We start from the raw sequence: 15,317 nt of genomic DNA, 5'->3' as shown, positions 1-15,317 counted from the left end.
GACAGAAAGAGCATGTAGCGAAAGCATGTATAATTAAAAATTCTATTAGATGAAGTTAGGAATGGATCAAACAGATTGATACATTACGAGAGAATTCGTATCGACACAAGAATGTTTGCATTGCAACTTTTTTCACTGGTTTTTAAGAGCTTATTCCGCTACATTAACCTCTCTTGCATTACAAAAGCGAATATTATAAATGTCCCCGTAAATATTCGCTTAAACAACAACCCGAATGAAATCGGCTAAATCTGCTAGTATATAAGCTGATTCTAGCTAATATAATTAGTCAAAAATGATCATGATTCTTAGAATCCTTTTTGATCGAGAACAAGACTTTTTCCAGTGGTCATAGTTGAATACAATTTCGCTTGCAATTTTCTTTTAAGAGGGATTAAAAAAAGCATTGCAGAGCTTCCGAAAATAGAAACAAAACGGGCAAAATGTTGAGATTTTTCCAAGGTCGCATGACAAAAAGAGGCTACCTTGCCTGGTCGTTATCTACTCTGCGGTTACATAAGTAATGCCATTAGTATAGGATTTTCTATAGTATAGTCATTGTTAATTGACCGTTGACACCGATTGGCTTATCAGCCTTATCACCCAATTAAAAGTTTCGAACATGGAGGGGAAATATCACGGCCGATCGGCTTATCAGTGTGTGGGTGGGAATGATCTAATGGATGTGAGAGCGGGACAACTCCATCTTCGATATGATCGCACACGTGCAGCCTCTTTGCAGCATGATCTCCTGTTACTAGCGTAGCAAAGCTCCTGCAAAATCACTCCATTTGAGGACGCTTTTTTCCCATATTTGTGGAGTATTCAAGCGCACGTCAACTGTCTGCAACGCTGGCACATTTGGCACTGTCGCTAAAATCTATTTAGACAGCAATTATAAATGATAAGATGATCGAACGTTAGAATAAGAGTGAAAGAAACGTACTTTCTCTCGCCCATGGCGAGCAACGCGATAGGTCTAATCGGATTGATCATCATTGCACTATGGGTCAATGGGAGCTGGGCGCTCACGGTTTTATACCCATTGCTATTATTTTAGACAATTTCGCAAAATAAAGATACTCAGCAGGATGAAAAACATTGAATTACATCGCACACACAGTTTACTTGTTTGTATTCAAAATGTATTATTGATGCGTTTAAATAACGTACGCCCGATCATAATCACACGACTTTTGACCACTTAGATCGATACCGCTACCACGCAGTGCGCCAAGAACAAAATGATCAAAGGCCAAAAGAGTGGGGGGCGTGGATTATCACGCGACAGAGTGAGCGACGATATGGGCTGATATCGCTAGAGAGAGAGAGAGAGAGAGAGAGAGCTAGCAATCAAACTTAACAGATGTGTGAAAACGAGAAGGAATATTCGTATATCGTTCGTAGTGACGAGCGAGATCATTTGCGAACGGGTACCAGCTGCAGCAGCCTCCTTGACGTCATGTACTCCTGTTATTTTTCGTTTTTAGCAGCGAAATCGGCCGTCGAAATGCTCTCGAGAAGTTTCAGCGTCGCGTGATCTTTTTGTTCTGGTGACGGCGATTTCGTGAGTCAATGAATAAAAAGTAGCGGACATGTGTAGTTTGGACTAAAAAAGAAGCCATTTGTTTAATTCAGGCCAGACTACATAATTCATTTATTGATTCAAGTTTAAATCTATTTTAAGTATAGCTAAACATTTTATAGCGCGTTACAATTTTCATCATACAAATGATATCAAAAGCATAAATGTATAAGAAATGTGCATAACATTGATCATTCTCAACATTTATATATTATACAGACCTATACGGAAAATTCTCAACCTTTATTTTCTGTAAAAATATGATTTTTACCGTTCTTGTACTTCCTTCATGCAATCAAATCAAATGTATCGGATTGTTGAGCGCATAAAAACGGACAATAAAAAAACACACATCATTTTAGGAACCGTAAATATTTTATTAAGAACCATTAGAAAATCCGATTCAAGAGATAGATAAATATTTTCCTCAAAAGCATGACCCCTGCTTCGGGATGCTAATATTGATTCAGTTTAATTACATTAGCGAATGCACGCTGCACCATACCGGGAAGGTGACCGTAAATATCAAGCGTTTCCGCCGCACGCTGGAAAACTTGCCCTACCCGTCTCTCTAGCGCCCATCCACCAGCTGTCACGCAATTAGGATATCCGGAAAATGCGCACCAATCCCGGAAGGTCCACCGGGTGCTTCACCGATCGTCACTCAAAAGTACATCAAACAATGCGCGTCGTGTGTGTGTGTGGCTGTGTGCAACGAGTAACAATTACGACAAATCACGATCGCCACGAAGGACTACCGGTGGCATGAAAAAAGAAGAAATAGAAGAAAAAGGAAAGGCACCCGGGAAAATCAAACACACTCATCGAATTGACTTTGGTGTCGCGGAAAACGCTCGCATGTCTCGGGGCACCTTTGGCACCCTTTGGCAGCTGGTGTCCTCGGTGTTAGTGGTTCGAGTTGGAGTGGCGCACTTCACCCTGTCACACGTTGGTTTGGGTGGTTTGTTCGTGTGGGCAGAATGGCACCTGCGGATCTAAAAGTAGCAAAAAAAAAACCCTCTACGAAACAGCACAGTCAGACGACCCCGTCGTCCTTGGGTGCAGGATCCTGTTCCAGGGTGTCTGGCCGGCGTGTGAGCACGTGTGAAGTCCTTTGTCGGGTGTTTGCGAAATGAAAATTGATTTTCCTCCAACACTCGGGCGCGTTCTGTGTGCGAGTGTTCACTTTTCGTTCGCTTCCGAGACACACTTTGCTCGGGGCTGGGTTTCTTTTTGTCCTGTTCGGACCTCGGGACGGAGTGTACGTTTTTGCCCTTTTTTTTACCGCCCCCATTCACTCAAACTAGCTTGCCAGCTTGCTTTCTCGAGCATGGCCTTATCCCTTCCGGTGGTCCAGCAAACGGCTCTCCATGCATTCGAAATGCCCACATACAAGTTTAATGTGATGCTGCTCTGTGTCCGGATGTCGCAAATCTGGTTCGAAACGCCCGCTTACTTCCGAATACTGGTGGACCCGTATTCGGTACCACCGGTTGGTCACTTTGACCCACCGGGGGTCAAGTGACACTCTTCCTCTCTCTTCGCGGGAGATGTGAGACCGGCGGAAGTTTACTTTACAACGCCACTCTATGGGGCTCTACTGTGGCTTCCAGATGACCATTCCGGGGTTGGTTCTCGCCTCTCGGTCGAAGCAAGCAAACGCCGCTCTACGGCACCGACGGCCATTTCTTTTTCAGTACTCGCTTTTTCTGCCCGCACGCTTCCGTCCGGTTCGCGTATCCGTGATGGTGTTGGGCAAGCATCCTTGAGCGGCCGCGTGTGGATTGGTGAAGGTTGTTTTTTTTTTGCTGGAGTCCCGCTCAGGGCAGTCCTTTTCATCGGCCGATTCAATTGAACTAGTACAAACAAAACTCCAAACTATGGTTGAACATCCCGAGCTGCGAGCTGCCATCGGCGGGCGAGTCCTTTCGACCAGGCTATCATGCTCGATTCCGCCGTTGCCAGGATGTGTGCTCCGTGGGTCAGCTTCTGGCACGCTGAATAGTTTGCTTTCCCGGTAGCCATTTCCCTTTTTCGTCCACTTCAGACTCGTACGGACGTCCTCGCTCGGGTGATCTCTCGCTCTCTCTCGCATCGCATCTCAAAACCCCTGATTCCGGATGGACATTTCCCGCGCCGCGTTCGACACTATTTCAATTAACGAAATTAAACAAACCGAAAACGACGGTTTCCTTGCTGCTCAGATCGATCGATAAACCCCCAGGGGGGGGGGGGGTGCCACTCGGTCAGTTCCCGTCAGCAAATAAGTGGTCCAGTTGCCGGAGTTGCTCTGGGCCCTGGCTGGTGGCTGGCTGGCTTGCGAAGAGGGCTTTGATGTTGCGCTGTTCGTCCTTGCCTGGGGGAGAGAAATTGAATCGATTTACATTCGTGCTTGACTGTTTGCGCTTTCCAATTTTCCGAAAGGCACATAGAAACGCGAATCCTACCGTTTGGAAGACGACTGATCCCGGTGTGTTATCGGTTCGATCCGGCAGCGTGAAGGTGTTTTGGGGGTTCGTTTCGCCCACTTCAAGGGAACCGGGCGATTAAGAGATAACGCCGTGGCTAATGGGACGCGCTAGGTTAATTCATGCTGAAGGGGACCCATCCATGGCTATGCCGGGCGGTAGAGTGTCGCCTTTTGATCCACATCCGGACAATGGCACAGGGTGACACATCTGGAGATCGGGATGTCGTACTGGTAAAGCGAAACAATGACCGCAAGGATTATAATTACATTCCAAGCTAGAGCGACATCAACCTAAGGTACGGTAAAAGAGCTCGTGTATATTACGTTTAATTTAATTAACAAAGAAATACACAGTTAAACTCAAAGCAGACCATTGATTAACAATACGTAAAAAACACTCAAATATTAAAAAGATAAAAACTGTAGTTTAGGAAACTAATTATGATTCTTTCTTTTTCATACCGATTGAAAACGACTCTGATGCAATCGATGCAGTGTTTTATTATCTTGTTGGTGTAAAAACAGGTTCGATAAAAATTATTTGGATGTACTTTGAAACCCCTTACAGAGCGATATATTTTATATACAGATTTGGTCTTACTGCTAACGGTAACGACGGTTGGGCGGTTGTAGCATAGTTTGAGGCCAGGTGAGATAAATACTACTGTTACTACACTTCGAGGATAGCAAGAAAAGCTTTCTCAGCATCATCGCCACCATCATGTCTGCGAAAGTTACGTTTATTCCACCACCATGAATTAGACCTACCTTGTACCAGAGCTCCAGTGCCGATCGTCCGACCGGTATCCTTGCCACCGAGGCAAGCAAACCGTCGTACGGAGACTGTTCCACGGAGGAGTTGTTTCAAGAAGCGTCAGTTCCAACACACCAAGCACCAGCAGCACGCAGTTCTATCAGCATACACGTCGCTCGTCTAGCGTTCGATCGTTCATCACCGAAGGCAGAGAGCCGGCCGACAGGTTGCTGGTTAGTAGGGATCGCTAGCAATGGCTGTTATTGTACGGAAGAGAAAGCATTACTGATTACCCGCTTACGACGCAGAGGACTACGACGACTACGTTCTGGTTAACTTTCTTTCACACCAAACGCTTATCCGAATTCGCAGCACGAACTAGCACGGATGTTGGTTTTAAATCATCTTGCTCTTTTAAATATATTTCCATTTCACGTTTTTTCACATCCACATTTAGATTCTCCTGCGTTCATTTCTTCCGTACTCTCACTTTCTGGCTTTCACGTTCACTCGTTGAGTTAGGTTGGGTTTGTTTTTATTATTATCTCCACATCACGCGTGTGAAAGACCAGAATGTTAAATTATTAATTATTACTTGCTCGTTTTCGAAGTCTTACACACTCAAATCCATCGTTTACTCTCTCTCTCTCGCGCACTTTCCTTTTTAAACGCATCCTTGCGCATTCAGCAAATCGTCGCTCTAACTCTTCTGAGCGTTTGATAAGGGTGAGTTTTGTGTTGTTAACGATCATTTGTTAACCAAACCTTAGCAGCGCGGCAATATTATACGCCTAGCCATGTCAGAATAATGCTTTGTGTCAGTGTAGTAGTAGCGACGGGATTAGCGGGTAGAGATAATAATTATAGTTATTAATATACTTATACAATAAATTGATGCTGTAATTAATGCGGGTCATAGCGGGAAACTTTTATCGTTAAATATGGTAAAGATGTAGGGTTTTTGCTTTTTTAAGAACTCTGCCGAACCAACTCGTCGCGTTTGCTGAGTAGTAGTACTCTATCACTCTACTAACTCGTTTCCCAAATTCAGTTGTTATTTTTTGTTTTCACAACAGTCAAAACTTAAACCTATTCCGATGCATTCCATTCCGATTTCGTTTGCTTGTGTCTTCTAATGAATTTCCACATGTAATCAAGACCTTCTGGAATGCTTCAAATGTTTAAAATTCCGAACACGTTTGCAAGAATGAAGTGGTGTAATCTACTGATGGCGACAAATCGGTACAAAGATAGTGGATAAAATGTGACAAGTAGTTTTGGGAGGCCCGTGTCTAGCAAATCACTTCCGGAAAATCGTTTCCAACTTCCGCGAAATATTCAAATTCTACAGTTGTCTTGGTGTGTGTTATGTGACGTGTTCCGAATGTTGGTTACTGTGTGTCGCTCACTCGCAGAGCATAACTAGTAATTTACTGCCCTATATTCGTTTGTTTGCTTTGCTTGCTGAACTATCAAATATGATAAAACAGTGCGTAAGTGTGTACTTTGATTGTGAACTAGCAAGAAGTGGGAGAATAACTGTGGCATAGATTTTGTGTTGGGTGGGCTCATCCCCCGCGGCGTGGTGTGTCTGAAATCGCTCGTTTGTAAATATCTTACATCTTCGCTATCTACCCCATCGCAACCAGCGACTAAGGGAATGGGCATCATTGTGTTTTCCCCTGTTCCTACCCACGGTTACAATTCGAGACAAAGTTTCCTTGCCACATTTAGGTACCTCGTTTGTTTAATTTTTTCTCGCTATATTAATTTGCTCAAAAATACTGAGGTTTTCTTCAATATTGGAAAGACAACGTGTTGTTTTGTTTTCGATCGCATGGATTAGTTAACTTTCACACCGGTAAAATAAGTACTTCTCATGGCTGCAGGGCGGGGATATAAGGATTATAAAAGACTTGCCGCATCTCATGTACACGTTTATTCTCCGACAACACACCTCGATCCAGGCGGGAAGAACCGGTTCGATCAGGGTGGCTCCTCTGTGGTGTGTGCTTGAGTAAATTAATGGGCCGGATTTTATCAACTAGCGAACCGACCCGTGAATACGACATAAATGTGTAAGCTTCGTATATGTACAGCGATTTGGTGGAAATGTTTCCAAGATACTACTACTCCAGTGCTATCTTTATACAGTCGCTTTTCTTTTTTCTGCTACTTCTCCGACTTGACCAGTTGGTTTAGAATAGTCACATTATCCACAGCACAATGATTAAATAGTTAATTACTTGATAAATCCTCTACTCTGTTATCGCATTGCTGGTGCCCGCCCGGAAGGTTGACACGAGAACGTGAACGTGAATATGAACTAGATTTACTGCCATCGCTTACCCCTGCTTTCGCTTATTTTCTGGTATTAGGTATTAATTATGATTTAGTTAATTTCCTTCCGAGGGGAAAAGTAAATCAATATGATTTAATAGCTTTGTGTTGTGTGTTGGTAAGGCTAGATATTAGTACTGACTGAAACTGTTCTGTCTTGGCTTGGTTGGATTCCGTTTCCTTGCCGAACGTTACATCTTACACACGAAACACCTGCTCCCATGTGTGGTACTGGTTACAAGAACGAGATATAAAGTCACAGAGCGCATTAGTTAGATTCGGTGTAACGATGATTAAAAAACGTGCGGTTCAATGGTTGACGTGCTGGAAAAAGCAAACTTGTTCGCTACATAAAACTTGACGTAAATCGATGTTATTGAACAAATAAGAGATGAGCGGTAAAGTGAGCCGCTTTCTCCACTTCGAACAAACCTACAAACAATGCTTTACGTGAGGCTACCTAAACGTTCCAACCAGTCAGGTTGACAAAACCGATGAACAAATAAACTAACACGTTTCGACTAAAAACTCATTTGGACGGCGTAGATGCGTGGATATTTTTGTTGTTGCTTTACATACTACATCAATGCAAACCTAACTCAACAAACTGCCCAAGTCTGGCTAACAAAATTTAACTCTAGAACATTATCTTGGCTATCAAAAATTTAGTGTTGGATGGCCAACGTTCGAAAAACAAAAAAACACTGCTTGTACTCGTTACTGTAATACGAATGAAACATTACGAGTATTAGCAAATGCGAAACGAGCTAGATGTAAAAGCTAAACAAATACCATTCAGTACGGATCGCCTATAATAGGGGTATTTTCTGTTAATTTCTCCTTTACTCTAACATAAAACTCTACTCAAATGTCTTTTTGCTTTCTGGTTTTCGTATCATCACTCCTTAGATTAACTCATTCTAGATATGGCGCTGATATATCGTCATCGATTAATTAAATCCTCATGTGGGATTCCTCGCGATCACATAGAATGTGATCTTGGGCTTCGGAATTCAAATTCGTTCGTACGTATTAACATTTAATGCGTTTTACCCGCAAAAGAAAACGAAACATCGAAAATTACTCCACAACATATGAAACGAATCTTTGAGAGAAAAAAAGAAGAAGTAAATCTAACAATTTCAAGCGCGTTCGATGTGTGTATCGAATACGCTTTCTGTTACCCTTTCTACCGGTAGAAATAGACGGCTTTATGCTGGGGGAATGTTTCCGTTTTGCATATCCTTCGCTGGTAGAGAGGTGACAAGACATGGGACTCGATGATTCGCGGTCATTACCGGTGCACCATTGAATTTATGTGATCGGAGGTCGCCTCCTAGCCGTTATTGTTCACGTGCTTTTGCACCTGGTTGAGCATGTCGACGCACTTTTCGTGCATAATTTGATTGTTGGTGTTATTGCTCATAGTGTTATTGTTTATGCCATCGTTGTGGTTGCTGTAAAATGACACAACGGACGTTCATTAGTACCAATACAGCTATCAGTAAATATTAAGCTCTAGCTACAACGCCCGCAAGGCAATGAAATGAGGTTTCTGATGAAGCGCCCTTTCGTCCACCTACCGATTTGTAACTTTGGTGAGCATGTTTTGCGTCATTATGACGGCATTTTCAAGCTCTTTCAGCATGAGCGAATTGTTGCGCCTATTGATGCTCGTTTCGTCGCTCGACTTCAACCGCTGGTGTAGCTGAATGACGGACGACGTTGTTTGCACGAGCTGATTAATTATGTTGGTACAGACTTGGTTGGTTACTGCAAGTAGATAACAGCGGTATTAAAAAGGAATGTTTACGACAACAAAATGCACATTTAAGCTTACTGTCTTCATTGTCTAGATCGGCATCTTTGGCGGGCATGATTCCTCCATTGCCATTACCTCCACCTCCGCCATTTGTCGCATCGGTGATGATGGTCGTTGTCCCACCTACGGTAACCGTTTTCTTGACGTTTATTAGACTAGCGTTCACGTTGGCTATCCGTTTGTGCTCAAAGGCGATGCTTCGCGGACGCGGTGGCACGGCCGGTTTTGTCGGGACCGTACTAACTGTACTTGTGGGGGATTCTTCCGAGCTTGATTCATCCTGGCCGGTGGTTGAGATGTTCACTGTTGGAAAAAGATTAATTCGTGAGTTTTGATGGGTTCCCTCGCCAAGGATTCATATAAGCGAGCCACCAGTCCTTACCACTACTGTAGGCATTTTGCAGGCCTTTTCGTCGATTGATGATGCCTGCTGCGCTGCGTGGGTTTATGTACTTTCCACCGTTTCCATTACCGACTCCGCTGCCTGTGCCATTAATTTTGTTCTGCGATGAAATCGTTGGCTTCAGCAGGCCTCCCCTCGTGGGTTCCGGTTCGGAGTCACTCTGAAAGTGAAACATACAAAGCTGTTAGTGCTAGCTCGAAAATAGTTATACAAAAACTGGTTCTTGAGACTTGAGGAACATGCATACCGCTTGATTTAACATTCCAACCGAAACGCTACGGACTCCCATTCCGGAAGCTAACGAGGTGCCGCCTTTTCCGACCGATGACGTGCTTCGTTTCGGTGTGGTCCGAGTCGGCGTGCTTGGAGCTCGATTGCTTACAGACGGCTTGTAAGGCCCACTGGCAGCTGTTGAAGGATTGGATGATTTGTAGCCTGATTTGTTGTGTTACGTTTCCGTAACATAAGCAATATTACAAACAAACAAAAAATAATCGAAAAAAAAAGAAAATAAATGTTATTCAAGGTATATTTAAAAACAGAAGCAAATAAAGAGAAAAAGTTTCATTTTTACAAATCGAATATAGTTTTGAAATGCTTTGTTTAGTTCCATACATTCGTCTCGGCAATTTTTAATAAATTATTTTTATATTTCAATATAAAATTATGCTTTTAAATGAACCGTTTGAATAGTGCTTTGAAATAAACGCGGAAAACACGTTACACAACAAAACAAAACTTACAACGAACAATCATGCAAAATGGCGTTATGATCGTTTATGAATTAAATAGATAATCAATATTAAAGTTATGGAATAAAAATCGCATAATATCACACTCGAATGGACATAATTTTTTCCAAGAATTGCTTTTAAAGGAATTTTTATAAGGACTTGCTCTTAAAAAAAATCTTAAAACGCCAAAGACGACAAAGGAAAAAATAGCGCAAAAAAAGAAAATAGACAGTTGTATCGGAAAGAAAGATAAAATAAAATCATTGCATTACCTTTTCCCATACTCAAATCACTAAGCGAACAAGCACGTCTAATCGATGATTCACTATCTTGCGCAGAGATTAAGCTTCGGGGATTGCCGCCTACACAACGTATTTGGGGGGTGGTGTTTGAGTATGTGTACATATTTGAGGGATTGCAAAATCGCAAACATGAATCGTGTAACAATTTCGACGCGTTTCGATTTCGTTTCGTGAGGATCATCGCGTAGTTTAATTTTCATGGAAGGATTTTGTTTTGCACAGGATCGCCAACATGGATGGAAAAGACAGATAAAAAGAAAAGAGAACAAATTTATTGTAACATAGCCTTTCAGACACACCTGCATGGCATTACAAATGCGCTAATGTTTCATCAACGTCCAATAGGCTGGCAAAAAGTAAATATCTACAGCTTTATTATTTACAGAGTACTGACTGGCGTATGGAATGATATCACTTGAGCTAAGGGATTTTAAATAAATTAACGACGAATTAAATTCGTTGGTGATGGCCATTATTGGATTACGATCAGAAGCTGCACAGAACACAGCGGTGAATGGTTGTTCTACGCGACGAATGTTGATGGCATGGGGATTTCAATACACGATTTGTTATAGTTTTTTTTTAATCATTACGAGTGTTACCACAAAATTAAATGAGGCTGCAAAATGACATTTCTTTTAGAGAATATCGATCAGATGACATTATAACCGTGGCCCATTGAAATGGTGTTTAAGAAATACCGGAGTCGGTTGCCGAACCATCCAATAATGAGAGACGAATGTAACGATGTGGTGCAGGCTGAGCGAGGTGGGTCATAAGCGGTGACATATTATAGCAAAGCGTGGTTTAATACGGTTTCCCTCAAACCAATATCCTACAAATTACAAGCTCTTAATATGATATAGTTAAATGGTATGAATTGTGATTTAAAAGCATTAATTTACAGCTAAAGCGAAATTAAGCCGTGAAGTGGAAATCATCCTGAACATGAAACATAAATTCAATGAAATATGCTTGTCATCAACAAATGAATATAATCATTTTGATAATGTTACACAAATTCAATAGTAAAAAATTATCCGAAGTTAAGATATAAGTCTACAATACGTGCTCTGAGAAAAGAAAAGTAACAAAACAACATTTAGATAACAATTGAATGGTATGCTAGGAAACAAACGTTCCCTTAGCCAACGGAAACGAAACCGAAGAGAGAAGAAAAAAAGGCACAACAAAAGAAAGAAAAAATCGAACGAGTCAGGAAGCAATAAAAACCTTCATCGCTTTCGCATATCCCGATGGCTGCAACGGCCGCTGCAACCGCCGCAACGGCAGCCGCCATCGAGTTTTCCTCCTTTTCCGACAGCTCGTCTTCGTCCTTCTGTTTGTAAGCATGCCGTCCGTCTTCTGGATCATCGACACACTCATCACAGCAGCAACCACAACCGCCTTCGATGTCCTCCTGATCGCCGCATTTATCATGCCTGCAGCATCGATCCGCACCAAAATCAAGCACATCCGGAAGGCTGAAATTACGCTTCATGCGCGCCTTCGCCAGATACCAGCTCTTCTCATTTTCCAGCTCTTCCTGCGCGTCCTTCGCAAGCCGGTCGAAATTTTCCGTCAAACTTTTCACGTACCCTTTCTGCCTTGGGTCGCAATCGAACGGACGCATTCGGTACTCCTTCGCTGAGCGTTCTTGTTCCAGCTTGCGCTCTTCCAGCTCAACCAGCTTGTTAATTATGTCTATCTTTTTCTCGATATCAAGGAATCGGTTGTACTCTCCGCTCGAAAGCAAACCACGTCCGACCAGCTTTTCCAGCTCACTGGCGCTTCCCTGCGTGGCAGTTTTCTTTGGTGATTCGTGAGCTTCCTCGGCCTCAAGTGCATCGACACCAGTAGTGGCATCGTTATCAATTGCATCGTCATCACCTTCCAGCGCTTCTACACCGACTTCGGTTCCACACTCTACCACCGGAGCATCGAGGGAATCGGTTGAATTGATTTTCGGCACGCCGCCAACATTCCGTGCCTTTGAGAGCAGTTCCAAGCTGTCCATGTTGTCGTCCTCACTGACTCCTTTCTCCGCGACGTACACTTCGAAGGACTTTTCTTCACCAATGTCGCCGCGACGGCATCCTAATGACGCAGCCATCCCGTCCGAGGATTTACTGTGCGGCACCTTGAAGTCCCTATTTACAAAATCCCGTAGCTTGCCTCCGATCATCGCTGGTTCGTCGCACTGGCTGGAGAGAGTCGTTGTACCGGCAGAGATCGACATCTGGCCTATGATCGTGTTGAACTTCTCCTTCGAACGGACTCTGCCTCGACCTTTCATGCTTGCCGAACGCCGATGAGCGACCGGAGGTTTATGCGGAACGTAATCCATCTCAAGAGTTCCCCCAAACTGGTGTTGATAGCGATCACTCGATTGTTTGCGCTCCTGCTCGAACCGCTGCAGATTCTGCTCGAATTTCTTCGAGTTGCGTGCGATCCGTCGGCCACCCATTTCGATCTCGAAAGAGCATGATTTTTTCATCACATAGACGGACGATTCCGTGCTGAAAATGTCCGATCGAGTGATCTGGTGTTGATGGTTTGTGGCGTTGATCGTTTTACGCACGAACAGTTCCCCCCCATTTGTGCCGTCGTTGCAATTATACAGCGGATTCGAGTTCATCTGCTTGCGTTGGTTGGCGAAGTCCTTGCTGAGACTTTTCACGGTGGCTCCACCGTACTGAGCTGCTTTCGACGTGAGCGATGGAATGAAATCTTCCTCTTCATCGAACACTTCACCGAATAGTAGCTCTTCGCGCCCGGTGGATAATGGGGCTGTTGGAGGTTGGGCTGCAAGGCTTGGAAGAAACCGAGGATAGCTCATTGAAGTTGGCATACCGGGGACTCCTTGGCGAGCGTTCGTGCGACGATCTTGACCACCGTACTCCAAGCTATCGTGTACCATACCGTAGTAGCTGCTGTCGGTGGTAGCAGTGGCATGGAAGTAATTACCCTGCATGTAATAATCAAACCCACTCCCGGCGTTCGGACTAGAGCCGTACGATTTTGAGGTTGTACAACCGACGCCTTCAAGCTTGTACTCAAAGTTGGCAGGATTACGGCCTCCGCCGTGACCATGCCCAACGTGGCCAAGATGATCCCGTCGCATGCGACCGAAGAGTACCTCCAGTGGAGCACTTTTGCACTCGGAATCATCCGACAGAATGCTTTCCATGCTATTGCAGAAGCTAACACCACCGCTACCGTACTCATCCGAAAGGATGCTTTCCTGGCTCTTTCTCGTCGGGTACTGTTGACCGAGAAAGAAACTTGCGCTGGAGTGCCGTTGTGTTTCGAGAAACCGATTTTCCGCCTGCCGAATCGCCTCCTCGTCATCAAGGATGTCCGAGAGCGACACGTTTCGGTAGGGAATGCCAGCTGAGGGTCCTTGGGGTGGCTGATCGTAGATAAAGTAGTCAGAAACGGAACGTTTTGGCAGTGAGAGAGGTGTTTTCTTGGCTGGCGGATGTTTGGCACATGGTTTTCGTCTTGTTGGCACCGCTTGGCCGGTTCGTTCGAGATCCAGATCGAGACTGCAGTCTTCCAGTGAATCGGAGCTAAAGTTTGGATCGTCACCGCAAAGCACATCGTGCTCTTGGTGTTCCAGGGTATTGGAAGCATTTGAAGCGGGAGTTTCGTCAGAGATGTTGACCGTCTCCTGGGCGGGTGGGATGGGTTTTTGTTCTACCTTTCCTTTCGCAGTTGGTTGGATATCATCGAGATCGCCGTACTTGCTGGTGATTTCCCGGATCATTTTCTCCGTGTCGGAGTGAATCATGCTTAGAATCGTCTTTGCATCCTCGTAGTACATCGAATGGCGCATTTGCCCATGCCGACCGGAGCGATCTTGTGGGTTTTGCTGATTGTGCGACGACTCGTCGTGATTCGATGGGCTCGACCATTCCTGTTCCTCGTGTACGGGTGATACAGGGCACGATTTGTAGTTTTTCAGTATGCCTGGATGCTTCCGAAGTTTATCAGCTGGCACTGGAGGTAGCTCGACCAGATCTAGCTTGTCGGGTCGTTGTACCGGTTGATCATAAATACCAACGTCTCGTGGGTAGGGTGGAAGTTCCTGCTGAATCTGGTTCATGAGCATACAATTTTGTGCTAATTTCGAACGCGGTGCGGCACTGTGAAGGAAATTCGAAGAATTCATATACGCGACGGAACCGGCACCCGTTCCAGACACACCGACCGCCGACGGGTACATCCTGTATGGTGAATTACTATCGACGTCTGCGCAACAATTAATCACAAGATCCGGAAGCACAATTTGAATGAACACCGGGCAGCAGAAAGACGCAATACGGAATGTAAATGCAGCAATAAAGTGAAAAAGAACCAGTACCATTTACCGTCATATGAACGAACGATCAGTTCAACGAGAGCCGAGAACGAGCGGCATGGAAAAATAGGGAAGAGAAAAGAGGTTTTCTAGTTGAAATGTGTACAATCAACGAGACAAAACAGGTTTTTGAAATAACCTGTTGGGAAAACCAAAGATACTTGCTTCAAGTGGATTGAAAATAAAAACAGTTGGGCGTCATATTTCAGACAAAACATGAGAAAAAAAGATTCAAATTCAGAATGGTTTCAGAAAACAACACCATCTAGCGAAAGGAGCAGTAATTGTGCTATTATTAGCAGTTTGTTTTAAGAATATGTCAATTAGCTTCTTACTATTTAATGATTCTAAACCAATGAGATTAAGCTGCCTTATTGTAATCGCTAGCTTTCTACCTCTATCGGTTGTACCGCTTCATTTTTCCAGATTGCATGGAAAATGAAAAGTATCTTTGCGACATAGGTAGGCAATGTTTGCAGTGGTGTTAAGAAAATTACAACAAAACAAATACAAGGTGTACAATTCACGCAGAATAAGCCCGCAG

General features: G+C 43.9%; 1 protein-coding gene across 1 annotated transcript in view; it reads right to left on the bottom strand.

The window, feature by feature from the left end:
- Positions 1-8,485: 8,485 nt before the first annotated feature.
- Positions 8,486-15,317, bottom strand: part of LOC128722930 (uncharacterized) — a 58,032-nt gene continuing 51,200 nt past the window's right edge. Inside the window, exons 9-15 of the mRNA XM_053816623.1 lie at positions 11,644-14,664; positions 10,381-10,470; positions 9,622-9,809; positions 9,354-9,534; positions 8,990-9,274; positions 8,733-8,922; positions 8,486-8,606 (exon numbers count right to left, since the gene is read on the bottom strand). Of these exons, the coding sequence (XP_053672598.1) occupies positions 8,486-8,606; positions 8,733-8,922; positions 8,990-9,274; positions 9,354-9,534; positions 9,622-9,809; positions 10,381-10,470; positions 11,644-14,664 (4,076 nt within the window). The remainder of the gene's footprint in view (positions 8,607-8,732; positions 8,923-8,989; positions 9,275-9,353; positions 9,535-9,621; positions 9,810-10,380; positions 10,471-11,643; positions 14,665-15,317) is intronic.

The sequence above is a fragment of the Anopheles nili genome, chromosome 3 (assembly GCF_943737925.1).
Source record: "Anopheles nili chromosome 3, idAnoNiliSN_F5_01, whole genome shotgun sequence".
In the NCBI taxonomy this organism is placed as follows: domain Eukaryota; kingdom Metazoa; phylum Arthropoda; class Insecta; order Diptera; family Culicidae; genus Anopheles; species Anopheles nili.
This window is presented reverse-complemented; position numbering and strand designations above follow the sequence as displayed.